Below are 20,308 nucleotides of genomic sequence, written 5' to 3' on the forward strand. Positions count from 1 at the left end.
CTGTACTGGTTGGGACAAATTTCAGAATGTATCTCAGTGTATACTTGTCGTTACATTAATGCATCAGAGCAGATTATTTATGCGTTGAATCATTTTGAGAAAGTCAAATGGCTTAACCAATAACACTTCAGTTGAATTGAATCCAAACTCCTCCCTCCTCTGCCATGTTTAAATAAGTGAAAAAACTGTTATTACTCCTGTTGCCACTTTCAGTATATTATTAGTATTATCACACGTTATTATACTTTCTATTATTGCTAATGTCACACAGCATCAACATCAGTAAGCAAACTTTAAAAAATAATATTTCAAATATTTGACCTGGAAAGGAATGGAAAATCCGTAAATGTACAGAGCACTTTGAATCTGCATTTTGAATATATAGAGGCTTTTTTTTTTCTTTGCACATATGGCTGTTTTTAGTGTATACCCAGACAAACTTTTTAAAATATTATTATTCCTGTGAGCTGTTACAGGAGCAATTAACAGCAGTGTGTTTGTCTTTTTGCAGTATGTGGGGATGTCCATGGACAATTCTTTGACCTTATGAAGTTGTTTGAAGTGGGGGGATCACCCAGTAACACACGGTATCTCTTCCTCGGTGACTACGTAGATCGAGGATACTTCAGTATTGAGGTAAGTTGTTGTATCTTCCAGATTATTCATTTGTAATTATTTATTTCACGGTGGGAAAAAAACATTTGGAGATAGCAATATTTTGTTTTATGTTGTCAAAAAATACTCTTAAATACATAACAGAGTCACAAAAATATAAAATAGAAGTTTAGGTTTGGTTGTTTTTTTGGGTTGAAAGGACATCTGTTAGTTAACTGCAAGTGTCACACTGTTAAAATGTGATTTTCTTTTTTTTGTGCTTTTTTTTGCAAGTTCAGGTACACTTCCCTTTGTTTTATGAATGACAGACAATCTCATTCACACTATTATTTGCTGCACAAGCTATCACTGTTTCATTCAATTTTGTCAGCGTTGTCTCATGATTTCTTGTTTTCTTTAGAGCAGAAATGGGTTCTGCACACGCACTAGAGAGGGTCCTATACCGTTTTTTATTCCGGATACCGATTCTCATACTTGAACTTGTGTATCGGCCAATACCAAGTACTGATCCGATACCAATGTGTCATATATTTTATTATGTTTTAACAGCTGTTTATTTCTATCCTTGTATGGATGTGATGGGATTTCTATCTTTGTTGTCGGTCTTCTTCAGGTTAAACTCAATGAATGCCACAGAACTTTCTTTTATTTTCTAGTTTGACAGTTAGTTATAACAGAAAAAGAACCAAAAATAAACTACTTTAACATAGATTTTCTTCAGAGCTTTATTATGTGGTATCAGATCTGTGCATAAAGCCAATCACCAGCATAATTAGATTTAGGAAGAATCTGATAAGACTTAATACTTAAGTATTGGATTTGGGTATTGAATGACGAGGCATTTCCCAGTACTTGATAAGAAGGATGCAATTCGGTCAGTGCCTAAAAAGTTTCCAGTTTGATACCCAGCTATAGTGGTTTGCTTGCAAGAAAAACAAAAAGACACAACTGGAAAAGCTATCTGATAGGGGCGTCTTTAACAAAAATGGCAGTGCGGTGTGCCTCTGATTAGGGCCCAAAACATCAAACATTTGCTGTAATTAGCAAAATCAAGACACAGATCTTTTATATCAGCTCTTCCAAATGTAAAAAATATAGTAATAAAGATGTTCTGTAAGTTCTTCAATTTAGATAACAATGTAAGCAGGACCGATGCTGACTCAACATTAGTTGTCTTCAACACACATCAAATTCAAATTGTTTCTGTAAATACCTTGAAGGACTTGATCAGAGTTTAGCACTCATTGTGGAGCATGAGGTCTTGTAGTGTACACTGTAGTGCCGTCCAAAATTGGTATTTGAAACATGAACTTCATCTATTTTACACATCAAAGTCTGTCCACAGGTCTTTAGGCATACTAGTCAATACTACTACGTATGCGAAACAAGTTGTACAAAGCCTTTTGTGGCTCCAGAGGGAGTTGTGTGAAGTCTGATCACGCCTCAAGTGATGTCACTTACACTGGGACTGATGATTACAAGCCGGAAATTGAAATAATCTGGTGGTGGGGAGTTGGAAAGAAGTGAGCTTCCCAGGCCTCTGTAGCCTGGTCTTTGTCTCTGCTTTGTTACAGGGCCTCAAGGCTACATTAGCCATTACTAGCATAACACACACACACACACATCTCTGACCAAATTGTTGTTGGTCGTGTTGCATTGTGAGTAATGTAAAGCGGCGCCAGGTTTTGCCAAGAAGAAGAAAGCTTGGAATAAAGGAGCAACATCTCTGGTTTGCTCCATTGAACTGACATGATACTGTTATAAGACTGCAAGGCCTGAGTATTCTCAGTGATAAGAGAAAGAGCAATGTGTTATTTGTTTTGGTGTGACCGGTCCAGAAGGTTTCAACATGTTAAGTTTTTCTGTCTTGTCATGAAGTCCTGATTCATCTGTTGTATAGTTGTTGTTTTGTTTGTAACAACCTGAGGACATACGTCTAAAATGTTGCAATGCCTTGAGGGATTTTTGTAAATGAAAGGGTGAATGGTGTGGAGTTGGCAGTGTGGTGGCTTTTTATGGGCACTGGGTAGTACAGAAGTGGGTGAAAATGTCACAGATGAAAGTGGCGGATCAAAAAAGCATAGGCCAGTGGTTCCAAAACTGGGGGGCGTGCATCCTAGGGGTAACCCGGAGTTATAATGGGGGGTTGCGGCGACGCTGAATATAAATAAGTAATAAGTGGTTGTGCTGCACTGACATTAAAGCATGGACAATTTTGTAAAAGTGCAGCCAAGTTAAAGTAAAGCACAAAATGTAGTAATTAACAAAACTACCAAAATAAAGACAAGAAAATCTGTGGCGGTGAGCATATTTTGATCTGTGTAGCCTAATTCTCCCAGTCGAATCACATTGTGTCTTGTCAACTTTTCCTTTGCAGAGAAACTGCTGATAGTGGCGCACCTTTCTTTCTTTCTTTCTTTCTTTCTTTCTTTCTTTCTTTCTTTCTTTCTCCACAAAAGGGGGGCCCTGCCAAAAAACTTTGAGAACTGGTGGCATAGGCAATGATAGGCTAATGCCGAATTCAGAGTTTGTGCCTTAAAAATTAGCACTAGGATTATTGTCCGTTATATTTAAAATAGTGTTTATTAAAGCGATGTATTATTCAAAAAAGTGACACTTTAAACTAGGGATGCTAATTAGGACTTGTTATTCTGACCGGTAGCCGACACTCTATAATCGATAATTAACCGCTAACTGATAAGCAGGCTACAGAGTCCCAGTTCACCCGTCCAGGACGCTCAGACATGCTTTCCGTGTCTGTGGACAGCTGTGGACTTATTTAGGTCGCGCATCCAGAATGTTGCATGCATTTTTAGGGACATGTGCAGCCACTTTCCTGGTGGCTTTGATAGGTTCATGTCACCAACACGCAGAACATGAACTCTTGTCACAGATGAAACCTTTTTCCACTTAAGAAATCTTGTCTAAGCCACAGAGCTTAGCAGTGTCCTCCACCCACTGTGGTTGAAGCATGGGTGTTATCCGAGTGCCTAGAGCGTACATCCTGCTGTCAACACTGTGTCACAACTACTGCTACTTACTTACTTAATAGTAATGGAATACCTTATCGTTACATAAGGAATGCAGTCGGGCAATTGTTCTAACTAGAAATTAGCATGTAATTGTATGCATTTCTTTAATCTCTTGGAAGTTTAAACAAATGACTCCTAATAATTAGTACTCCACTCTCCGTCTACATGCTGAAATTGGCGCCAAAATAGATACCAGTTTTCAAGAGCGTAGTTAGGTCTTGACCTATTGACATACCTTAGTATGTTATGTATGTACCTTAGTTAATAATGAAAATAATCATTAGTTGCAGCCCTATATTGGTCAAACAGTGCTCAAGCTTAGGCATAAGAAATTAATATATATTCAGATAACTACAAAATGGAATAGTCTGTTTGAAATGTATAGATAATTCTTTATACATACAAGAGGAAGCAGCTTTGCCTGATTGGCTGATGTGGATCCATTACAAAATAAAATGAAAAGAGCCTAAATGCTACATATTCTTGCTATTTCTCTTACGAGCAGGGCTGAAAATTATTTGCATTTCAAATGAAAGCCAGTGAGCTCACTTCAGTAACACATAAGACAGATATAGGAAAATGGATATCAGGATCTGGTTTCCTTGGTAACCTAAAGAGGCACTGTAGCCCATTGAAGTAGTGTATTACCTTTACAGGCCAGCAATATGCCAAAGTCTGAATTCAGTGCTCTCTTTTTAATTTGCTTAACTCTCCTAGCCTAGGGCGTATACACACTAGGCACAGGCTGAAGTGTGTGTGCATGTATCTACATATGTGTGTCTGGGTTTGAGATGAAGGTAGCCAGTGTGCATGTCTGCCACGCAAAGCTTTATGCCATTTCCTCTGTCTGCCTCCCTCACTCCAGTCTCAAACACACAGTGGCTGGCTAATGTCAGATTCCAGATACTTCAAGCAATGTCCCTTTCTCTGCATCCACACATACACTGACACACATTTACCTACACAGTTCACTATTGCTACCAACAATGGAAGTGAATAAGACAAGGTAGTCCCGGCCCCCACATTCCTTTTTTTTGCATTTTTTACATTGTCAGTTCTGTGAATATACACTTGCCGACTCTGGTTACCTTGGCATCTTGTTCCAGCGACTTAATAGCAGGCCATGGTTGGTGTAGGAGTGGGCTGAGAGTGGCAAGTGACAGGCTGCTACTGAGCAGTGCTTCGTCTGAGAACAAAAAGGAATGCACATTAATTTGGATTCTAAAAGCTAGTCTGCTTTTCTTATATACTGTATAGTATATATTTTATTTAGAGCCTCTAATATAGCCAGAGAAAATCATCAAATTGCTTCTCAGATGAGATGAGTTTGTTAAGGTAAAACTAGTCTCACATTGCCAGATCTATCTCCAGAGCTCTGTGGAGTAAGGGCTGGCTATACCACAGATACATTCTTGGATAGGAGGATTGGTTTTGCATTTCTTTTAACAAATCAGAATCGTCTATGTTCTGGCTTCAGTGACGGCGCCGAGCAAAATGGTCTCAGGAATGAACTTGTTTTGGTGGAACATTGTCACCCCGCAAAAGAAACGCCACATAACATATTAAATTAACTGTTCACACAACACAGTAACATGAGCTATTTAGATTAGCTGGATATATTAAACATTAAACGTAATTTTCTCTTGCCAGTGTTTGCACTTTGTCCACAGCAATCCCTGCCAATTGGTCCCAAAACCTCCCAGTTAGTAAATGCTGTAAACATATTCTTTGTAAATCTTTAGATTCATTCACCCAAAAGAACCAAGCAGCCCTGTGTGGGAGTATGTCATTTCTTTGATTTGAAACGGCTCGTATAACTGCAGTCATTTAAAACCAATTACTGACAGTATTGTGCAGTGCAGCCCTAAAACAACTTTCATTGGTAGTGTAAGATAGCATTGGAAAGTTGTCAACATCTGATTTTATGCTGAAAATTAATTCAAGTACTTTCACCGCTTAGACTTTCAAGGTCTGTGGATACTTATCAGTACACATCTTTGACTTTTCCTTCTCCCCTCTTCCTACATTTTCTCCCCTGCCGTCTGTCCTCCTAGTGTGTTCTCTACCTCTGGTCGCTCAAGATCAACCACCCCACCACACTCTTCCTCCTGCGTGGGAACCACGAGTGCCGACACCTCACAGAGTACTTCACCTTCAAACAGGAATGTAAGTGCAGTGCTTCTCACAGCCATACAGTATAAAGGCCAGTCTAATGTGCTCCTACCTCGCTCTACCACATTACCGTGGCCTGTATCAATCAGGTTTCAGATTTCAGACGATGCCTGGGTATAAGGGTATGGCATGGTACTCACAGTGTACGTGCAGGATTGCTCTTGCAGTCACTATTGCAGGTTATTTGATCATCCCTTCCACACACAGAACATAAACGGGCACAAATATGGAATTAATAAACTAAACTGTGACTCACTCCACTTAATAAAATGGCTAGATTCCCAAAAGTAGGACAATGTTTGTCAGAAAGTGTCATTTGGAGCAGACACAACGCGCCACATCAGTGTTACAGACTGCAGAGTAGATGAAGCCTTTTGCTTTTCATGTTACAGATGATAAACTGCTGGAGCAAGGAGAGCAGCCAGGCATGCTGTTGATGCTTTTCAGACAGTTGCACATACACATTGATTTGTCCATACACATTGATTTGCGTGTGTGTGTCTGTGTTTGTCTGTGTGTCTGTGGCTGGTGTTGAGGCATTAGTATGCAAACTGAGAAACAAAGACCCCCCCCCATGTAATGTAATGTAAACCTAAAGAGCAGATAAAGTGGTAGTGGTAGGTAAAATATTTGATTCTTAGATGAATTGTGATTATCTCGTGGAATATTCACCATACATACACAACCTCCTTATCATGAGTGTATAGGGCTTCCCCATCAGTGGCTGCTGGCTGAATTGTGTCTCTGTGTAGGACAGTAACCATTTCAAATTTTGCTGGACAGTTAATTGTTCTGAAATAATTACGATTAAGAATATAAATGTCTCTTTTAGTGAAGTAATACATTTTACTTTCAAACAAATTAAATATTTAATGAATCCCAGGATACATCTTTTTTATATATATCAAAATTGAAAATATAACCTGTATTGCCATCAGTACAAAACAAAGCATTAATCATAAACAACAGAGTGTTTTAATTATTAATTTATTTTAATTTATCTAATTTGGCTTTAGATGGCTACAGCCCAGGATGTTTGAAGTTGTCATGGCAACAAGTTTACAGCTGCTGCTGGCATAGCTTTAGCTGAACAGTCCGACCAATGATCACGCACGTACATAATTACAATTTGGCACATCTAAACTAAATCAACAATTACCATCAACAGTCATACCCTTTAGGGCCTTAGCAAAAGTTAGCAAACAAGTTGTTCTGTATATGTTAGAAAAATAAGCGCACAAATACCTGTGGAACTTTGTTAGCATAATGTAAATGAATGATGGCCACAGCAGTAACGTTACTAATTCAACAAAGCACCATAGTAGATTAAACACCACAGACGGACTAACTGATTTACTTAAAGGGATAGTTTACCGCTGGAAAGATGAATATCTATTAAATTGGGTCATTTATATAGTATAAATAAAGTTTTTCTTATAGTATTTTTTTAAGTTTGTGCCTTCTAGATCGAGAAAAGCCAGAAAATGTATTTTTGACTAATGTGGATGAAAGACAACTCCCAGAATGCACTTGCTTCCCTACGAGTCCGCTTCCAAGCCACGCCTACTGGATACAGACATAGACAGTGAGGCAGTCAAGTCAACTCAAGTGTGTTTTATTGTCATTTCAACCATATACGTACATGAAACAACGGCTTACCATGGTACAAGTGGTGTTACACATTTAAAATATATAAAAACGTCATTATATAAAAACAACGTATGAAACGGGCTACATTTAGTGCACACACATAGGCTCAGCAAAGTTCAGCTAACGCAATGGTAGCATTAGCGCTTGGTGGGTGGTAAACACTAAGGACAAATGCAGCCGTGAATTTGCGTGGAATGCGTGGACATGAGGGATGGAAGCACAATCATTCTGTCGGGTTTCTACTGATACAAAGCTTAATGCTATTTAGTGAAGTATCCCTTTAAACCCATGTAAAGGTGCTTCGGTGGATTTTTAACGTTTGAAAGCCGACTGGACTTGGAACCGCGGGTGAAGCGTCCTCCGGTAGGAATCCATAGTATCACTGGCTGGCTAACGTTACTGTTAGGTGATGCTATGCCGGAATTGCAAACAAGTTTGATGTATCCAAACAATAGTGTGACCAATCTCATTAAAGAAATACTCTAATAATAGCAGTTATATACAAAATGACTGCAATAATTATGTAAAAAAAGCAGTGTGGTTTCAAATTGTATCTAATTAGAGATCTGTCCAAGAGAGTAGGTATTGCAGTTGAAGATGATTACAGATTGCAGATTGTTGTCATGCGGGATGAGCTACAACAGTGAACCATATTTTGTGTTTGCTGCAGGTAAAATTAAATACTCTGAACGGGTGTATGACGCCTGTATGGAGGCCTTTGACTGCCTGCCTCTTGCTGCCCTGCTCAACCAACAGTTCCTATGTGTACATGGCGGACTCTCACCAGAAATTAACTGCCTAGATGACATTAGGAAGGTACGTGATCAATCACTGGCACATAAAATATAGAAAAAGCATAATTTGGTCATCTTAAAACTGAATATCTATAAAATTGCGTGATTTTATTATTTTAAATTGTTTTTGTACTGAAAGCCAATGAAGTATAGTAATATTAGTTTGGAATGGCTGTTGGAGTCCATTTCTATTGGATCAGAATGGTCTTCTGGTCTTCACCTGTGTGTCTGTGTCTGTGTGACTGTGTTTTGCTCAACAGTTAGACAGGTTTAAAGAGCCTCCAGCATTTGGTCCAATGTGTGATCTGATTTGGGCTGACCCCGGTGAGGACTATGGCAGTGAAAAGACATCTGAACACTTCAACCATAACTCCGTCAGAGGCTGCTCATACTTTTTCAGGTATTGGATAACATTGCTGCCTGCATCACCCCTGCTGCAGCTTCACTTTACTCTACAGGTTCACCAATACCGAACTCTTTGGACAGATACAAATACACCCGTTTATTATAAAATTAACAATTGTTTGTAGACCAATCTCAAACAACTACAAAATAATGACATAAAATAAAAGAAATAGCTTGCATCGCGCAGGTTACAGTGGATGTAGCTTCTCTTTTTGAAGCGTATTGAGGTACTTTTTTTTAAAGGACTCTCTTAAAACAAGTTAACTGTTCACATTAAATAAGTCTCTTACCAAAAAGGTTAGTGATCAACCAAAATTTTTTTCAAGGCCGATACTTATTATTATTATTATTATTGTTATTGTTATAAGTTAATGAAACCCATAACTGATATTTTGAACCAATATGCATTTACAGTGAAAATTATACTAGAAAATATTGTGAAAACCTTTTTAACCACACTAGCAGCATGTCTTTAGGTAGAGATGGTCCAATACCATCTTCTGCTTCCCGATTCTGATACCTGAACTTGCATATTGGCCGATACCGAGTACTGATCTGATACCAGCGTGTCATACATTTTATTATGTGTATTATGTTAACTTTATACTACCCCTGTTTGGATGTGATATGATGTGATTTGTTAGGGTTAAACTCTTTGTGAAACATGAGCAAACACAAACAATGAACTTGAAATGAAATTTTTTTTTTTTATTCAGTTTGACAGTCAGTCATAACAGAAAAAGGACATAAATAAACTACTTTAGCGTAGATTTTCTTTAGGGCTTCTTTACGTGGTATCGGATTTGTGTATAAACACCAGTTCTTCCCGATACCGATATCAGCTTTTTAGGCAGTATCGGAGACAATACTGGTATCGTGTCGGAACATCTCTATCTCTAGAGATGGTTATGTCGGTCGGTTGGCCCAACACTTTGGTCCGGACTGGAATAGCTCAACAGTCATTTGATAGATTTTTGTAAAAATTGTTTCAGATGTTTTTGTTCTTCTCAGGAAAAACTTGAACATTTGGTCAAAAACCTTTGTCCAATACTTTGGTTTAGGACACCTGCAAACATAATGACCGTTCCATTAACCTCAGCTGGAGTTTGTGTTTACTGCCAAATAGAAAATGTTGGCATGGCAACACAGTAAACTTAAATGGTGAGAATATTAACAATATTCATACTAACCATCATTGTCCTTCTAAGTCAGAAGAGAGTAGAAGGGGACCAAATAATGCCAAACAAAGGCATTCTTACAATTATTCAGTATTGGCATTGGAATTTAACATATAATTTGGCTTCCTGGAAGCAATATTACAAATCCCACTAAGGCCATGCCAAGACCCACCCTTCAATAGCATTTATTGGCCAGTAGTACATGAGAACGCAAGGTAACCTAACCCCATTTGTACAGGTCCTATTCCCTGACCAATCGGCCATCCTAACCTTAACCACTCAAGGTGAAATGCTAAACCTCAACCAATCACGTTGCTTTGTAGGGCAGGTCTTAAAGTGACTTCCTGTTGATAGTTGGTTCTTTTTTTTTTGATTATTTTTTAGGGCTTTTAATTGTCTTTAAGATAGTTTGAGAATGACAGGGAAGGTGGGAGAGAGAGGGGCTTACACGCAGCAAACATATAGTTGGTTACTTTGGATTGGACAGTGCTACAAATGTTTCTGTGCAATTAAGTTTTTCACATCAAGACTTTTCTTTAGTTTTAATGATGCAACCGATTTAGGAAATCACTATTTTGAACTAGCTAGTAGAACTAGGAATGACTTTACACACAAACTTAGTAGTGGATTCACAAATATTAACAAATTCAATCAAATCCTGTCCTGGTCTTAAATCCAATTTTTTTCATTTTAGCCTGACGTTGATCTATGAAGGTTGATTGCCTACACATTTTTCTTGTTTATGCCTAATGGATTAGTAGGGCGGGGAAAGATGGAAAGGCAGTAAAAACCCTTAAGTACCCTCATCCAGCTGAGCTCTTACATCCTTCTGTCTGCTGTGGCTGTAGTCCGCAGCTCCTGGAGAGGCCAGAGAACCCATAAATACCAGACCAGAGGGCATGGCATGCTGAAAATATATATTTACTGTATATGTACAGTATATATGTATATGTGTGTGTGTGTGTTTGTGTGTGTGTATTTCCATTACAAACAACCTTGTGCTTTTCCTTTAATTGCTTAAGTTGGTATTAAGCTTTGAACTCCCGAATGTCCAAGTGTTTTAACAAGTCTTTCTCTCTTTCTGGTTTTCTTTCTCTTTGCAGTTACTCAGCAGTTTGTGACTTTTTGGTAAATAATAACTTGCTGTCAGTAATAAGAGCCCATGAAGCACAGGATGCAGGGTAAGTAGGGTTACAACTTTTTGATTCATTTTTAGCATATTATAACATAGTTGATGAGTTTTATTTTTGTTTGCGGCCCAACAGGTATCGTATGTACAGAAAAAGCCAGACCACAGGCTTCCCTTCATTAATCACAATCTTTTCAGCTCCAAATTACCTAGATGTCTACAACAACAAAGGTCTCTCTTTTTTCCCATCACTCTCATTGTTGTTTTTCTTGTATTTACCTGGCTTCAGTCCTTGAATCTCTCCTCCCATCTCTTTTCCTCTGTTAATCTTAGCTGCTGTATTAAAATATGAGAACAACGTGATGAACATCCGACAATTCAATTGTTCCCCCCACCCTTACTGGTTGCCCAATTTTATGGATGTCTTCACATGGTCTTTACCGTTTGTTGGAGAGAAAGGTATGTTTGTTATTTAATTTGAAAAATGTGGAGTGATTCCACAATTCGATGAGTATGGTTCATTGACTCTGTGTACAAAGTAATATACAGACCCAGATTTTCTTTATCTATGAAGTTGATGCTTTTACATGTGTTAGCCCATTTACTACATTTGAAAAGTGTGCCAATGTGTTTTTCAAAAACATCCACATCTGTAACTGAAAATGTAAGATTAACACCCCTATTTTAACGATCTAAGCGCACAGCGTGACACTCCAGACGCATTAAGGGCGTGTACGAGTCCATTTTTGCTAGTTTAACGGCGTAAAAAGGGTCCGTGCTCCAGGCGCATGGTTCAAAGGGGTTGTACGTAGTGTCTTCATAGGTGTGTTTTGGACGTAACGTGCAATAAACCAGAGTGTCAACTGTTATTCCCTTTAAAAGCCAGGCGTGTTTGTACCTTGGCGCATTGCTATTATGATGGCAGATTTGCACTGTACTATTTTTATTTTTAATCTTCTGCATGTTTGTGTGCTGCTGCATAATGTGTGGTGCAAAGTGTGCTGTTATACTGCGTTATGACTTCAGACCAGGTTTTTGTTGGTCAATGGCGCGATCACTTTTGTGCCTCAAGATAGCAATACGCCCAGAATACACCTGAACACACCTCCCTGTAAGACCAGCACGCCCACGAGTATACAGATGGGCAAAGGTGCATTTGCTATTTAAATGGCTTGGACGTTGGACAAGAGATTGACAACAGAGTTGGTCTTAAACTGAGAAAGACACTGGCTTTGGGTTTTGTGCTATGCCGGGTGCAAGATAAGGCCCTTAAAGTCCAACAGGAAGTCAATCACTGTCACACCAACCCTGCCTCACACATGGGTTGGTACCAGTCGCAAGTTACATGTGGTTTCTCTCCCCCACAGTAACGGAGATGCTGGTGAACGTCCTGAACATTTGCTCTGATGATGAGCTCATGTCAGAGGGAGATGACTTATATGAAGGTAAGCAAAAACATTGTTATGGTGAATATGATTGTGACAGCCTAATACCTTTTTATTTTGGTGATGAGCATACATTTATATTAAATAGTAATCAAACACATTTATATTAATACTTGTCATTATTAATACCCAAGTTTAAGGCCATAGTGTTGGGGTACTATGATGTAAAAAAAAAAATACTGTTACTTAGACATTACCATTCTGGCAAGAAAAGAAAATAAGTGGAAAAACAGGAATATTGCATGCATATGCAAAAAGATGCATGTCAATACGGAATGACGCTTACTTTTTGCTTCAGTCCAAAAACAATATGTAGTTAGTCTGCTCATATATGCACATCTGCATGGGTTGTAGAGTTTCTCCAACATTCTGTTTTTTTTATTCAGTAAATTGTATTTTGTGTTTTAAATTTGGATGAATTGAAAATTAGTCCCAGCACACAGTTAATGGGCATAAAATGCTGGAAGCTGTTTCATGTGAGGCAATTTACACACTTCGGTGTCTATGTACCACATGTCTGGTGTTGATGAAGGAGTTCTACTCCCCGGACTACAACCGCTTTGCTATTGCTATGCTATGAAACACCTCATTAAACCCTCAGTTCATCTCACATGTATCCATGTATTGTCCTTACTTCTCCTCCCACACGGCTTTTTCTACAACATATTATTCACTTTTAGTAAGTGCTAAGAAAATCAAAGGGAAAGCAGTATTGAATATAATCAAGGTGGTAAATTGTCTGAACCCTACATTTTGGACTTGTTTCAGGTGGAACCTCAGCGATGCGTAAGGAGGTCATCCGAAACAAGATTCGTGCTGTGGGGAAAATGGCCCGAGTCTTCTCAGTCCTCAGGTCTGACCCTGTCATTAATGCACTCCCTTTGATGTATCTCTTCCTTTTTCATGATAACACTCTAACGGGAAAAGGCTTCTCTACATATACATACGGATCATAATCAGCGCAGTGGGGTGTGGGTTTAAATTAACAAATTGAATTGCAGGTCACCATGGGGCCAGGAAGACGCAGGAGCATTGGGGGCGGGGGGGGATGAATGGAGTCAGTTGAGTGCACAATGAAGTTGTGTTTGAAAACACAACACTGCCCTGCTAGGATTAATGAGCTGGCACAAGATGAGTCACGATGCATCTAGACTGCATAATGACATTAGACATTATTCAAGATTAATCCGGCTGCTGCTACCTTGTCACACTGCTTTAAGTAGGCAAGATGTAGAGCAGCCTGTCATTGAGACCTGTGCATATGGGTCAATGGCTTGAAAGGGTATTAAATTAAAAAAAAGTTTGACATTTGACCTAATTCCTTTGCAAAATGAAAAAAATGTCACGTTTACATTTAAGGAATACATTTGAATAGTTTTTAGAAGTCATTTCAGTTGTTATCCCCAGTTTGTTTCAACTCAGAATAGAGAGAAAAAGATGGATAGTATTAAAATTCACGTTACCATGAAAAGTGTGTTCACACAAATTTTTAACACTTGTAAGCAATCCTAAAAAAACAAAGAAAGTAGTCACTAACCCACTTACAGAACGTAATAACACATGTTAGGATGTTGGTATGAGGTATTTACAGTTAGTTAACAGGCAATTACTTTGTGAACAGGGCTTAAATATCCAGTAGTGATTGAGCTTAAGACTTCTTGGTTACAGAACAGCCTCGTAGACACCAGGTGTGCATGCTGCCCTCCTTGCTGAAATGTAATGTGTATACTCTGTGTGGCTGTGTTTTGTTTGTGGGCTAGGGAGGAAAGCGAGAATGTGTTAACACTCAAAGGCCTCACCCCAACTGGAACTCTTCCTGTGGGAGTGTTGTCAGGGGGAAAGCAGACCTTACAGACTGGTAAGTGTGTTTTATACTTTTTTAAAAAATTTTATTCCTCCCATTTAGCACAACCTACACACCTAAGAAAATTTCCTACCACCTTGTCACAAAGCATCAGTTTTCTTTTTTTACTTTGAACTAGTGTTGTCAGTTAAACGTGTTAATAACGGCGTTAACGCAAACCCCTTTTAACAGCGTCATGTTTTATCGCGAGGTTAGTGTTATTTTTGGTCTAGCAAACTTTTTCACATGCTTTTGTAACAACTAGTTGATGCCAAATTATCCCTCCCCCGTCGTCAAAGTATTTTTTGATGGACAGTGTTACATTGTGTGAGAGATTATTTGCTCCAAGTGAGAATGTTACGTGTGAAAATTAACACTACAGTAGGCCATATACCAAGGTTGACTTCAATAAAAAAAAAACATTTGCACAAAGCAAGCCAATCCACTTTTCCATGTTGATAAGAGCATTAAAATGAGAAAAAATAATGAAAAAAAAAAAAAATCAAGAACAGATAAAAATGTGCGAATAATTGCGAGGTAACTATGACATTGCACAATATTATGACATAATATTGTGCAACTACAACACAGAGTTTCCCTTCGGGGATCAATAAAGTATTTCTGACATTAATACAATTAATCACAATTAAATATTTTTATTGTTTGACAGCAATATTTGTAACTATTTGCCGTGAGCAAACCTTTTATTATGTCTTTATGGCAAGAGGTGGTGTTACTGTACGTGATTAATTGCAGCACCTTAATACAGAAGAATACACAAGGTACTAGGTAATTGCAAAGTAGTAACACTATTTACACCACTTTCTCCTTCATAAGCCATTTCCATAATGAAAGATACAAGACAATCAATAGTCAGTCATGAAGCCAAAAATTAGCTTATTTGCTTTGTTACTGTGAGTTAGATGATTGATGCCTAGATCTGTCTGACAAAATCCGCATACCAGCACCTCTAAAGCAGACTAATGGCGGTTTTCCACTGCGTGGTATCTACTTGACTCGCCTCGGCTCTACCGCTTTTTTTTGGTTTTCCATTACGAAAAAAAGTCCCTGGGACCTGCTACCAGGTACTTTTTTTAGTACTACCTCAGTCGAGGTTCCAAGCGAGCCGAGGCGATCCAAAAGGTGAAGTGAAAACCTGCAGACTGCGGTTGGTCGGAGAGAATCGTCACCTTATGACTGCGTTGTTAGCAAACAAGAGTGCGGATGGTGTGTCCAGAACCAAACGGGACATTTAAAACAAATCTAGCCGACAACAACAGATTATCTACTCTCTGCACTATTCTCACTTTTCAACTGTTTGGGCTACTAGCGGCTTCAGTGTTTCCAATATTGCACACTGTTACTTTAAAAAAACAAGACATATATATAACAAAAGTTTTATTTGCTTTTCAAGTAGCGCATCAAACCTCCCAAACTTCCCGATCTTCTTCCTCTGCACCCTGTGCATGTCCCGCCGGTCTGCTGGCCCAGATACATCCCAGTCATAGCCTCTCCATGACTTTCTAAAGATTATACGAAGCACAGTAGTCAAAACAGAGATCTCACCGGTCGGACATCGCCCACCAGACGGTCTGCGGCGGCGATTTTGCAAACGGGGGATGCTCTGAACACAAACAGTACACAGCACACATGTTGGTGTATCATGTTGTAAAGTTCATGTACTTTATATGCGTATAGTAAATCTGACTGCGACGCTGAACACATGCAGATGTTAGCTACGTACCAGAAAACTTAACTTACCCTTTTGGGTCGCGAACAACCGTCATGACGAGTCTGAACTCCGTCAGAATTCCCAAAACTCCTGTTTTTTTTAGCGGTGATTTTTGTTGCTTCCTTCAGTTCTTTTTTTTTTTTTTTTTTGAACTTTATTTTTATTTATTTTTTCGATAAAACATACAAACATGAATACAAATTCCGACTCATGTTGGCTTACTAGTTACATTATCGTGGCATGGAGGTGAGATATAAGTATCTTATCAGGGTGAGAGAATACAAAACATCTAACAAAAACAACACACAAAAGTCGATAAAAATAATGCAGGCTACAGTTAGATCCTCCTAGAGATAAAGTGGCCACCATAGTCTTAGGTGCACAGCATTTTAGTTGGTCCAGAGAGCAAACAAATGCAGGAGGGTGATTCACCAGTACATCATTGGATTAATAGCGGGGTAACAGACTTCCATCTCGTATTGACAGTAGCTTCTGGAGCCTTAAGGAATAGTGATTTTTCCATCAATATAAGTGCTCCAAACCTTTCTGAACCCATATGTTAGGTGATGCTTTCTTCGTAGACCTTTGGTGATGCTTTCAGCCATCTGATAGTTATACACTTCAATGCTGCAGTCAGCAAAATTCTTAGGAGATATCTATCAGCCATTCTGTCTATTCCATCGGGTATTACTCCTAGAATTGAACCAAGGGGGTTTTTGGAATATTTTTCCTGAAAATTATCTTGAGGGCAACAAAGATGTCCTTCCAAAATCACTTAATTTAGGGCAACACCACAGAATAGAGTATGGTTGGGTCCAGTCCCGCAGTTCCTCCAGCATAGGTTGGGTTGTTGGGGGTACATTTTACTGGTTATCGCTGGTGTTCTGAAAAACCGGATTATATTTTCCACTTGAATTCTCTCCATGAATTAGAGTTTGTTGTCAAATGTGCTTCCGTATCCAGATTTCGTCCCAAGCGACCCCAGTTATTGAGGCCTGTAATTCACTCTCCCATTTACGTTTATGTTCTAGAGTCGTGTATGGTCATGGAGAGAAACAGGTCATATTTTTAATAATTACTTTATTGTTCCCCTTTCCCCTTTGTATATCTATTAGGAAATTTTCTATAGGTGTGGGTTCAAGAAGTTTAGTCCAATCATCATGTGCCATCAGAAAGGTCTAAGTTGTAAATATCTGTAGAAATCCGATTTAGGGAGCCCAAATTCAATTTTCAACTGTTCGAAGGTTTTGAGATTTCCTTTATCAATTAGTTGGTGAATATGAGATAGTTCATAGTAAGACCAGTTTTTAAATCCAGAGTCTAAGTTATTCGGTATAAATGTTTTCATATGTCCTATATTTGATAAAAGTGAAATCTGTTTTGGTAATTTAAAGACTGATTGTATTTTGTACCATACTTTGAGGGTGTTTCTTGTCCAGATTGACATGTCCTTTGCGGGGACATCTAAAAAGGGTAATGTTTGTATAGGTTTTGAGCTCTTGCCCTTCTCTATTTCCAGCCAACGAGTATCTGCAGTATCCTGTATCCATGACAATAAGGGTCTGAGTTGTGCCGCCCAATAGTAGAATTTAAAGTTTGGAAGTTTGAGACCACCTTTAGGTTTGGGTAATTGCAGGGTTTTCAGTCTGATTCTAGGTCGCTTTTTTTGCCAAATAAAACCCGTTAGCATTCTATCTAAAGTGTCGAAGGTAGATTTGGGGATCTCTACCGGTAGCATCTGGAATAGATATAGAAATCTAGGTAGGACATTCATACGGACACTTTCAACTCGGCCTAACAGCGAGATAGGGAGTGTATCCCAGCGCTCCAAGTCCTTGTTTATGATTCGTAGGAGTTTGCCATAATTCGCCTCATAGAGGTCATTCGAACATGGAGGTATTTGAATTCCTAAGTATTTGATCCCGATCTTAGGCCACTTAAAACCACTCTGTATCTTTACGGAATCGGGGATTGTGTCGTTTACATCCATAGCTTCCGTTTTGTCAATGTTGGTTTTGTAACCTGAGTAGAACCCGTATTGGGAGATAAGCTTTTTAGGTGAGGAATTGTTGATTAGGGTCTGTCAAATACACTAGCACATCATCAGCATATAGTGAAATTTTGTGCATTTCCTTATTGATTTCATTCCTTTATATTGATATCTCCTAATGATTGGGCTAGCGGCTCAATGCTGATGGCGAATAGGAGGGGTGAGAGTGGGCACCCCTTCTACAGCCCTTCCTAATGAGAATCTAGCCGATCTGAAGCATTAACTTTGGTGCTTGTGGGGATGAGTAGAGTGTTTGCACCCAATCAAGAATGTGGGCCAAATCCGAAACGTTTCATGTATGAATTAAATATTGCCAGGATACTCTGTCAAACGCTTTTTGAGATCTAAGGAATGATTGCTGATTCAATCTTTCTTCTTTTTGGGCGCTGATAGATTCAATAGGCCCTCACATATTAGCATAATGCCGACCTGTAATAAATCGGTCTGATGGGGTGTACGATTGGGTAATAAATTTATTAAGTCGGTTTGCTAGAATTGGGTGAGTATACGTGAGTCTGTATTCAGCAGCGATATAAGGTTATAGGATTGGCACGTCTGTAGGGTCTTTACCTCTTTATGGATCACTACAATAGTGGCTTCGTCCAAGAGGGTGCCATAGTTTTGGAGTTTAAAGCGTGATGGTATGCGTTTAATGTAGAGGGGTCAAAGGATCTAGAAAGGTTTTATAGAAGTCGTTTGTAAATCCATCTGGGCCTGGGCTTTTGTTATTTTTAGTGATTTAATCGTTGCTTAATTTCATTCCAATCGGTTGATCTAATGTACGCACCGCCTCATCCGTTAGGTGGTTTAACTTTATACCTTTTAAAAAATCTATGAGCTCATGGTCATTGTACACGTACAGTGTTGTATATAATGATTTGTAAAAATTGCGAAGGTTTCTGCAATTTCGTCAGGTCTTGTCACCAGAATCTTGAGATTTTATTTGTGAACCATGTTGGAGGACTGCTGTTTCCAGTCTATAAGCCAGTAATCTGCTAGCCTTCTGGCCATATTCATAGTATTTTTGATTAGTAAACCTCAGATTCCTCTACTTATCCGATAATAGGCTATTTAGTGTGTCTGCGGGATGCATTTAGCTCCTTCAGGATTTATTGAGGTGTATTTTTTATGTCAAGTTAGGTCTTTAATTTATTCTCTAGGTCTTTTTGTTTAGCATTCTTTGTTTTTCCTCGCAGCCGTGAAGGATATTATGGGCCTCGAAGGAATGCTTTGGCAACAATCCCATAATATTAGAGGAGTCGTGTCGGAGAGTATTATTGATTTCTAGGTATACTTAAGTTCCTCTGTAATAAATGCCTAGTGTACTTGTCGTTAAGGAGGGATGGTTAAGCCTCCATTGGTGGTGTTAGTCTAAGTCCTATAGTCCATAATTAGTAAGATAGGGGACATGCTCAGAAATAGTAAGGGGTAGTATTTCAATATCTACAATTCTATGTATTCTGACGTTGGCGTAAAGAAAAATCGATCCTAGAGTAGGATGCATGTCTACTTGAAAGAAGGTAAAGTTGTAGTTCTGGGAACTTACTTCTCCAGACGTCCAGCAATACCCTTTGTAATCTGATGTTTGAGCATCCTGCCCATTTGGAGAGGGGAGTTTTTGGGTGGGGAATCTGTCTAATATTTGGTGTAAGTTGCAGTTTGAAGTCCTCCAACCATTAACAGCAGCCAGAGCTGTGTTGTAAATTATCTAACAGTGATCTTATGAATTCAGGAGCGTCATTGGGTGCATCTACATAAGTAGGGATACTTTAATGCCATCAATGTACCATTAACTAACATATATATCCTCTGTGTCCTATGTAATGAGTTGTGTAAAGTGACTGCGATGTATGGAATGAAACCCCCTTTATTCCCAGATCTGTGGGAGAGAGTTAATAGCTTTATCTGCCCAGGATTTTTAATTTCATCTGCTCTGTATCGCTAGGTGGGTTTCTGCAAAAAGGCAATATGACAATTAGTTGGTTTTAGTTGAGTCAATTTTCCTTCTCTAGCTGGGTTATGTCCCTTTACATTTACAGACGATTTAAGGGGGTCACCACCTTCATCTACTGGTCCTACATCGACTATCGGGTAACAGAAGTGGACCAGACTTTTTAGTTAACATCACCTTATCTAGTGGGAATTAAGGAATGTGACAACTTGAACCACATAACAAACAGGGAGGAATTAAAAACCTATGTTGACAACAGGGCCCAACCGGCTTGTCTGATTCGCCAGGGTAGAAGGGCGTCGTGATGGACGA

The 20,308-nt window shown here is 38.9% G+C and overlaps 1 protein-coding gene across 4 annotated transcripts in view; it reads left to right on the forward strand.

Annotated features, from left to right (window-relative positions):
* ppp3cca (protein phosphatase 3, catalytic subunit, gamma isozyme, a) overlaps positions 1 to 20,308 on the forward strand; it is a 43,338-nt gene that overhangs the window by 9,562 nt on the left and 13,468 nt on the right. For all 4 annotated transcript variants that reach the window (XM_032516080.1, XM_032516082.1, XM_032516081.1 and 1 more), the window contains exons 3-12: positions 512 to 636; positions 5,702 to 5,813; positions 8,140 to 8,285; positions 8,524 to 8,663; positions 10,950 to 11,027; positions 11,112 to 11,206; positions 11,309 to 11,434; positions 12,343 to 12,420; positions 13,189 to 13,273; positions 14,181 to 14,278. In XM_032516080.1, the coding sequence (XP_032371971.1) occupies positions 512 to 636; positions 5,702 to 5,813; positions 8,140 to 8,285; positions 8,524 to 8,663; positions 10,950 to 11,027; positions 11,112 to 11,206; positions 11,309 to 11,434; positions 12,343 to 12,420; positions 13,189 to 13,273; positions 14,181 to 14,278 (1,083 nt within the window). The remainder of the gene's footprint in view (positions 1 to 511; positions 637 to 5,701; positions 5,814 to 8,139; positions 8,286 to 8,523; positions 8,664 to 10,949; positions 11,028 to 11,111; positions 11,207 to 11,308; positions 11,435 to 12,342; positions 12,421 to 13,188; positions 13,274 to 14,180; positions 14,279 to 20,308) is intronic.

This window comes from Etheostoma spectabile, chromosome 5, assembly GCF_008692095.1.
Source record: "Etheostoma spectabile isolate EspeVRDwgs_2016 chromosome 5, UIUC_Espe_1.0, whole genome shotgun sequence".
Taxonomy (NCBI): domain Eukaryota; kingdom Metazoa; phylum Chordata; class Actinopteri; order Perciformes; family Percidae; genus Etheostoma; species Etheostoma spectabile.